This window comes from Nicotiana tomentosiformis, chromosome 2 (assembly GCF_000390325.3).
Source record: "Nicotiana tomentosiformis chromosome 2, ASM39032v3, whole genome shotgun sequence".
Classification (NCBI taxonomy): Eukaryota; Viridiplantae; Streptophyta; class Magnoliopsida; order Solanales; family Solanaceae; genus Nicotiana; species Nicotiana tomentosiformis.
In genome coordinates this window covers 137,142,107-137,151,552 of record NC_090813.1, presented here as the reverse complement: position 1 = coordinate 137,151,552, position 9,446 = coordinate 137,142,107, and the positions used below count along the sequence as shown (strand labels likewise).

The 9,446-nt window shown below is 40.9% G+C and overlaps 1 protein-coding gene across 1 annotated transcript; it reads left to right on the top strand.

Annotated features, from left to right (window-relative positions):
• Positions 1–1,370: 1,370 nt before the first annotated feature.
• On the top strand, positions 1,371–2,960 carry LOC138905682 (uncharacterized). Its single transcript, XM_070194201.1, has 3 exons — positions 1,371–1,467; positions 2,401–2,504; positions 2,667–2,960. Exons 1-3 carry the CDS (start codon positions 1,371–1,373, stop codon positions 2,958–2,960), a joined length of 495 nt encoding a protein of 164 aa, XP_070050302.1.
• The last annotated feature ends 6,486 nt before the right edge of the window (positions 2,961–9,446 follow it).

Below are 9,446 nucleotides of genomic sequence, written 5' to 3'. Positions count from 1 at the left end.
TTCTTTCACGGCATTCCAGTTTAGAGGAGCAGCCTACTAGTGGTGGCGGGCATATGAGTTGGATAGTCCCGTTGAGGCATCTTCACTCACTTGGACTCAATTTTTAGATATGTTCTTAAGGGAGTATGTTTCTCAGAGTCTTAGAGATGCATGGCGCGCAGAGTTTGAGCAGATGCGCCAGGGTTCTGTGATCGTGTCATAGTATGCGGTCCGATTTAGTGAGTTGGCTAGGCATGCACCAGCCTTGGTTTCTACTGTTCGAGAGCGGGTTTGCAGATTTATTGAGGGTCTCCACCCTAGTATCAGATTCAGTATGGCCCGAGAGCTAGAGATGGACATCACATACCAATAAGTGGTGTCAATTGCTAGGAGATTGGAAGGTATGCAGACTCGGGTGAGGGAAGAGAGGGAAGCCAAGAAACCCCGAGATTTTGGCACATATAATAATTCTCGTGCCCCAGTTGCAGCCCGTCATGGTAGAGGTTATGTGAGCCGTCCTATTTATTCAGCACTTCCAGCTTCCAGTGGTATTCCGGCTAATCCCAGACCTCAAGTTCCATATTATGCACCGCCAGTGTCTACTGTACCTCCTGTACGGGGTGCTTTTAGTGGGCAGTCTAGTCGATTAGGCCCGAGCCAGTCCCAGCAGCCACGTCCTCCGAGGGTTTGTTTTGAGTGTGGTGACAATCGTCATATTATGAGAGATTGCGCCAGATTTAGGAGGGGTGCACCTCTACAGATTTCTCATGCCCCACTTATTCAACAGGGCCCTCATGTTTCTCAGGCCATGATTACTGCACCAGTTGCCACTCCACCTGCACAGCCAGCTAGAGGTGGAGGTCGGACAGGTAGAGGTCGCCCTAGAGGGGAGGCCAGGCCAGATATTATGCCCTTCCTGCTAGGACAGAGGCCGTTGCATCCGATTCTGTTATCACAGGTATTATTCCGGTCTGTCATAGAGATGCATCAGTCTTATTTGATCGAGGCTCCACTTATTCTTATGTGTCATCTTATTTTTCCCTGTATTTGGGAATATCACATGATTTCTTGAGTTCTTCTATTTATGTATCTATACCAGTGGGTGAATCTATTATTGTGGACCGTGTGTATCAGTCGTATTTAATTGTTATCAATGGTTTTGAGACCAGAGCTGATTTATTATTGCTCAGTATGGTGGATTTTGATATTATTTTGGGCATGGACTGTTGTCGCCCTATCACGCTATTGTTGATTATTACGCCAAGAGGGTGATGTTGGCTATGCCAGGTCTACTGCGGCTAGAGTGGAGAGGTACCTCAGATCATGTTCCTAGCAGGGTTGTTTCATTTCTTAAAGCTTAACGAATGGTTGAGATGGGGTGTGATACGTATATGGCCTATGTGAGAGATGTTAGTATTGATATTCCTACCGTGGAGTTAGTTACTGTAGTAAGGGATTTTCCTGATGTATTTCCAGCGGATCTTCCGGGTATGCCACCTAACAGGGATATTGACTTTGGCATTGATTTATTATCGGGCACTCAACCCATTTTTATTCCACCATGTCGTATGGCCCTAGTAGAGTTGAAAGAATTAAAAGAACAGTTACAGGAATTGCTTGATAAGGGCTTCATTCAGCCTAGTGTATCGCCTTGGGGTGCTCCTGTCTTATTTGTAAAGAAGAAGGACGGTTCTATGCGGATATGTATTGATTACCGCAAGCTAAACAAGGTTACAATGAAGAACATGTATCCATTGCCATGTATTGATGACATATCTGATCAGCTTCAAGGTGCCAGAGTGTTTTCTAAGATCGACTTGCTTTCAGGCTATCATCAGTTGAAGATTCGGGAGCTAGATATCCTGAAGACTGCTTTTAGGACTTGGTACGGTCATTACGAGTTCCTTGTGATGTCTTTTGGGCTGACCAACGCCCCAGCAACATTTATGCACTTAATGAATAGTGTATTCCAACCCTATCTTGATTCTTTCATCATTGTGTTTATTGACGACATTCTAGTGTGTTCTCGGAGTCGGGAAGATCATGAACATCACCTGAGGACTGTGCTTCAGACTTTGAGAGAAAAGAAGTTATATGCAAAATTTTCAAAGTGTGAATTCTAGCTTGATTCAGTGGGATTTTTGGGCCATATAGTTTCGTGTGAGGGGATCAAGGTAGATCCAAAGAAGATTGAAGCAGTGCAGAGTTGGTCCAGACCATCCTCAGCTACGGAGATCCGGAGTTTTCTTGGTTTGACAGGATATTATCGTCGATTTGTAGAGGGTTTCTCTTCTATTGTTGCACCTATGACCAGATTGACCCAGAAGGGTGCTCCATTCAAGTGGACCGAGGAATGTGAGGAGAGCTTCCAAAAGCTCAAGACAACTTTGACTACAGCCCCAGTGTTGGTATTATCTACAGGTTCAGGGTCTTATACTGTGTATTGTGATGCATCGCGTATTGGTCTCGGCGCTGTGATGATGCAAGACGATAGGGTGATTGCCTCCTCGTCCAGACGGTTAAAGGTACATGAGAAGAATTATCCGGTCCACGACCTTAAGTTAGTAGTTATTGTTCATGCCTTGAAGATTTGGTAGCATTATTTGTACGGTATCCATTGTGAGGTCTACACCAATCACCGAAGTCTACAACATCTGTTTAAATAGAAGGATCTTAATTTGCGGCAGCGGAGATGGTTGGAGTTACTTAAGGATTATGATAACACCATTCTCTATGATCTCGGGAAGGCCAATGTGGTGGCCGATGCCTTGAGTCGTAAGGAGGAGAGTTTGGGTAGTTTAGCATATTTAGCGGTAACAAAGAGGCCTTTAGCCTTAGATGTTCAGGCCTTGGCCAACCAGTTTGTCAGGTTGGATATTTCTGAACCGAGCCGAGTTTTGTCTTGTGTGGTTTTCCAGTCTTCTCTGTATGATCGTATCAGGGAGCGTGAGTACGATGACCCCCCATCTACTTGTCCTTAAGGACACAGTTCAGCACGGTGATGCGAATGAAGTCACTATTGGAGATGATGATGTATTACGGATGCAGGGAAGGCTATGTGTGCCTAATGTATATGGTTTGCGTGAGTTGATTCTCCAGGAGGCTCATAGTTCACGGTACTCCATTCATCCGGGTGCTGCAAAGATATATCAGGACTTGAGACAACACTATTGGTGGAGGCGGATGAAGAAAGACATAGTGGAGTATGTAGCTCGGTGTCTAAATTGTCAACAAGTGAAATATGAGCATCAGCGACCGGGTGGATTGCTTCAGAAGTTAGAAATTCCAGAGTGGAAATGGGAGCGGATCACTATGGATTTCGTTGATTGGCTTCCATGGACTCAGCGGAAGTTTGATACAGTTTGGGTGATTGTGGATAGGCTGACCAAGTCAGCTCATTTCAATCCTGTGATGACTACCTATTCTTCCGAGCAGTTGGCTCAAGTCTATATTCACGAGATTGTCAGACTTCATGGCATATCGGTATCTATCATTTTTGACCGGGGTACACAGTTTACATCATGGTTTTGGAGGGATGTACAGCGAGAGTTGGGTACTCGTGTGGAGTTGAGTACATTATTTCACCCTCAGACGGACGGGCAGTCCGAACGCACTATTCAGATATTGGAGGATATGCTTAGAGCGTGTGTGATAGATTTTGGGGGTGCTTGGGATCAGTATTTACTACTTGTGGAGTTTGCTCACAATAACATTTATCAGTCGAGCATTCAGATGGCTCCATATGAGGCATTGTATGGTAGGCGGTACCAGTCTCCAATGGGTTTGTTCGAATTGGGTGAGGCTAGGTGATTGGGTATAGACTTGGTTCAGGATACCTTAGAAAAAGTTAAATTGATTGAGGATCGACTTCGTACAGCCCAATCTAGACAGAAGAGTTATGCGGATCGGCAGGTTCGAGATGTTGCATTCATGGTTGGTGAGCGGATCCTGCTCCAGGTTTCGCCTATGAAGGGTGTGATGAGGTTCGGGAAGAAGGGCAAGTTGAGCCCTAGGTATATTGGACCTTTTGAGATTCTTGAAAGAGTTGGAGATGTGGCTTACAGACTTGCACTACCACCTAGTCTCTCTGCAGTTCATCCGGTATTCCATGTTTCTATGCTCCGGAAGTATCATGGCGATCCGTCTCATGTGTTAGACTTCAGTTCAGTTCAGTTGGACAAGCAGGTTCGAAAGCTGAGGTCAAAGAACATTGATTCCGTGAAGCTTCAGTGAAGGGGTCATCCGGTCAAGGAGGCGACTTGGGAGACCGATCATGATATGCGCAGCTGTTATCCTCATCTTTTCACCACTCTAGGTATAATTCTAAACCCGTTCGAGGACGAACGTTTGTTTAAGAAGTGGAGAATATAATGACCCAACCGGTCATTTTGACTTTTAGAACCCCATTCCCCTAGATAAAACTCCCCGTATGTGCTTTTATAAATTTATGACTTGCGGGGATGGTTGGTTCGGGATTTGGAAGTGTTCGGGTTGAAATCAGAACACTTGGTTCCTTAAGTTGGCCTTAAAATGCTAAGTTTGACTTCGGTCAACATTTTGAGAAAATGACCCCGGAATAGAATTTTGATGATTCCAACAGCTCCGTATGGTGATTTTGGACTTAGGAGTGTGTTCGGAATTTTAATTGGAAGTCTGTAGCTAAATTAGGCTTGAAATGGCTAAAATAGGAATTTAAGTTTGAAAGTTTGATCCGGGAGCTGACTTTTTGATATCGGGGTCGGAATCCAGTTCCAAAAATTTTCATAGCTCTGTTATATCATTTATGACTTGCATGCAAAATTTGAGGTCAATCGGACTTGATTTGATACGTTCCGGTGTCGTTTGTAGAAATTGAAAGTTTCAAAGTTCATTAGGCTTGAATTTATGTATGATTCGTGTTTTAGTTTTGTTGGATGTGATTTGAAGACTCGACTATGTCCGTATAATGTTTTAGGACTTTTTGGTATATTTGGTTGAGGTCCCGAGGGGCTCGGGCATGTTTCGGATGGTATTCAGAGTATTTTCCTTCATTTTGGCACTACTGGTAGCTGCTGATTTCTGGTATTTTAAACCTCATTCGCGACCGCGAAGATTGGGACGCGATCGCATAGGCTTAGTCGGGGTAAGTGTTCTTAACTCAATTTTGGTTAGATTACCCAAATCCATTACTGTTTTTATCACTTAATTGGTGATTTAAGTTGGAAAAGTTTGAAAACCCTCTTAGATAGATTTGAGGATTTGAGGGTCGAATTGTTATTGGAATTTAGTCATTTTGGTATAGTTAGACTCGTGGTTGAATGGACGTTCATATTTCGTAACTTTCGCCGGATTCCGAGACATGGGCCCCACGGGCGATGTTTGAATTACTTTCGGATTTTTATTAAAAAATATAGTTTTTTCTTATGGAATTGATTCTATAATTTTTGTTGACTGTATCGAATTAATTATGACTAGATACGAGTCGATCGGAGTCGAAAAATCGAGAAAAAGGCATACTACTTGGTTAAATTGGAGCAAGTCGAGATAAGTGACTTGTCTAACCTTGTGTGGGGGAAATTTTCCCTAGGATTGGTATTGAATTGATAAATTGAAGTGTGTTGAAAGTCGTGTACACGAGGTGACGAGTGTGTTCACGGGCTAAATATGAAAGATTATATTTTTAAAATGTGTAGATCAGTGTTGCATATTAATTAAATCTTGTTATATTCTCCATTATTGATTTGATTTATATACTTTAAATTTGCTTGACCTTCTCCTACTAATTGTTTTTACCTATTAGCTGAAACTTAGTTTCTTTTATTTGGTGTATTAATTAAATGTGGAATATCTTTAATTTCAAATATTATTAAAAATAAATTATTTTTACATTTAAAATTTTGATATTTAAAACAAGGTAGTAAATTTTTGAATTATTATATTTGCTGAATATTTTGTGGGATTTGCGTATTAATTGTGATGGAGCCGTGAGCTCTTTATTGTGGAAAAATATTATCATGAATTATTTTGGCATGAGCCGTGAGCTCTTTATTATGAAACAATATTGTTGTTGAATTATTTTGGCAAATTGAAATATTTGGGCACTTGAGGTGCAAATTGTGATATATTGGTGATATTGATATGCATGCGGTGATATAAGGTCTGGGTATTGAAACACATGTGGTGAGATAAGGGTGGCTTGATACGCGTGGCTAGTAGGGGAAACTACTAGAAGTCATGCGGTGTGAAAAAGATGGCTAAAATGCGGGATGCTATTTCGGAAAAAAAATATTTTCTTTAAAATAAATTGTGAAGGCTCCCTCGGTGATATAAGAAAATGAGATATTGTGAATTTAATTATGATTTGGGACTACGAGGCGGTACCTCGGGAGTGCCCTTGCTGATATTGAGTTATGGCCGCAGTTGCCTTTGATTATTGTTGTGATTTTCTTGAAGTTGAAATGAATTCTGTTTTGTTTCCCCGAGGTATTAATTGCCATTATTTGGTTTAATTAAAGGGTGACTTACTAGTTGATTCATTTCCATTGTTATATTATCTTATTATATTGTTAAACATTTTTATCATGCCATTATTTATTTTTCAGTAGGGCCTGACCTGACCTCCTCACTACTCTACCGAGGTTAGGCTTGGCGCTTACTGGGTACCGCTATGGTGTACTCATACTACGCTTCTGCACATCTTTTTGTACAGATCCAGGTACATCTTATCAGATCAGGCATCAGTAAACTAGCTGTACGAGGAGACTTCGAGGTATATCTGCCAGCGTCCGCAGACTCCGGAGTCCCCTTCTATCTTATTATGTTGTCTTCCCTTTTTGCTTTAGACTCTGATGTATAGAGACATAGAGAATAAATTCTTAGAAGCTTGTGACTTATTTCTACCGGGTTTTGGGAGTTGTAATTGTTTGAATTGTAGTTTATTTATTTCAGATATCTATTATTATTCCGCATTGATAGGCTTACCTTGTCTTAGAGACTAGGTGCCATCACGACCTCATACGGAGAGAATTTGGGGTCGTGACAGTGAGTGAAAAATATTGTTTGAAAAATATTTTCTAGTGTTTGTTTATAGAGTAGAAAATATTTTCTAAAAAAATAATTTTATGCTACTCTCCTCACCCTCCTTCCCCTAAATTCCCATGTTTCCTGTACCCCCCTCCCTCCCCCCTCCCCCAAATACCCAACATTTTTAGAACTCTATTTTTCTTCAATAATTTAATTAATCTTTTAAAAATTCACATAAACCCAAAGGGACTAATGTCTTGTTTTACTTTTTCACGTAAAAATAACGTTGAAATTTGTATTTCATAAATAAAAAAAATACTCTTTTTTTGGTTGAAAAAGAAAGTACTTTTTCTACAACATAAAAAAAAGTACTCATTTTGTTAATATGAAAGAAAATACTTTTTTAACATCATGAAAAGAAAATACTTTTTATTACATCATTTTTTTGAAATGGAAGAAAATATTTTTTGCATCATGAAAAAAAGTACTTTTTTTGTTTAAATGAAAGAAAAAACTTTTTTTACATCATAAAATAGACTCATTTTGTTGAAATGAAAAAGAAAGTTATTTTTATTTAGTGTGGAGGTGGGGCGGGGTTGGGGGAGGGTGACTCGGTGTAGTGGGGGTGGGGGATAGGAGTGGATGGGATGGGTGGGGTGTTGTCACGACCCAATATCCCCTCCGTATGACGTCGTGACGGCACCTAGTCTCTATGACTACGCAAGCCTAACATTTGCGGAATAATTAAATGAAAACATGAATTAAACAACTAACTGTTCAAAATACACAGTAATCCCAAAACTCGGAACATCGTAAGTTACAAGCTATAGAAGGAAACTAGTATCTATATACACCAGAGTCTAATAACAGAAGTAAGGAAGGTAAATGACATAGGAGGGAATATAGGGGGACTCCGAGGTCTGCGGACGCAGCATATATACCTTGAAGTCTCCGTACAATAGCAAGCACTCTCAGCTAGTAGCGGGGCTGATAGGAAGTACCTGAATCTGCACACAAAATATGTGCAGAAGAGTAGCATGAGTACACCACAATCGGTACCCAGTAAGTGCCAAGCCTAACCTCGGTAGAGTAGTGACAAGGTCAGGTCTGGGCCCTACTAGAATATGATAATAAAGCATGGCAAAAATGAAATATAGCAGTAAAATAAAGACTGAAATTTAACAAGAAAGAATTTATAGAAGGTAATAGCTCAATACACAGAAATACAACCGGGGGTCTCCCGAGATAGCGTCTCATAGTCCCAATCGTAAATGTACAGGGGGATGTCCCGGAATATCGTTCCGTAGTCCCAAAGTAAATATGCAAGATAGGGGGATCTTCTGGAATACCGTTCCGTAGTCCCAAAGTAAATATGCAGTACAGGGGTGTCTTCCGGAATACCATTCCGTAGTCCTAAAGTAAATATGCAGTACAATGGGATCTTCCGGAATACCGTTCCGTAGTCCCAAAGTAAATATGCAGTGAAAACAATAGAAATACAACTACATCACGAAATCTTACGATTTAGACTAAGTACCAGTCAAGGAAGAAGCGGGAAATTCACTTAGCATGCTACACAAAGTTCACATAAGCAGTTAAGACACGTAGATATGCTGTATTAGACTAAACATGATAGCTACACATATTGGAATAACTCAATGAAAATGGTATAACTCAAAATAAAAGGAAAACAGGTTGCTGCTCAGTAAGTAAATCGGGTTTTTCTTTCCACAACTAGCCCGTGTACGTACTCGTCACCTCACGTACACGACGCTTACATATCACAATAGTTCCAAATCTTAAGGGGATTCCCTCCCCCCTCCCCCCCACAAAGTTAGGCAAGCCACTTACCTCGAACCAAGATCAATCAATCGGTCACAATGCCTTTCCCATGAATATCCCGCTGCGAATGGACCAAATCTATCCTAAAGCAATTACATATCATAAATACAACCATAATAGACTCATCTAATTAATGAAATCAATATTTTAACAAAAATTCCAAAATTCGTCCTAAAAAGTCGACCCGGGCCCACGTCTCGAAATCGGGTAAAAGTCTAAAAATCCGAAAACTCATTCACTCACGAGTTTAACCATATCAAATTTAATAAAATCCGACACCAAATGGTCCTTCAAATTCACAAATCAAACTTTTCAAATCCCTAGCCTCAAACTCCCAAATTCCACCTTAAATACACACTAACTAGGTGGAAAAACAAATGGGAAAGCAAGATTATTGATAAAAAATAAGCACAAGGGACTTACCTCAAGAAATGCCTCGAAAATGCTCTCAAAAATCGCCCTAAACCGAGTTTGCAAAGTCAAAAATGACAAAAATCATGAAGCCCTTCGGTTTTAAACACTGCCCAGGCATTTCCGCACCTGCGGAGCTTGGGCTTGCACCTGCGCGCCCGCTGGTGCGAAAATGTGGGCGCACCTGTGAAAACGACTAACCTTGGCTGCCT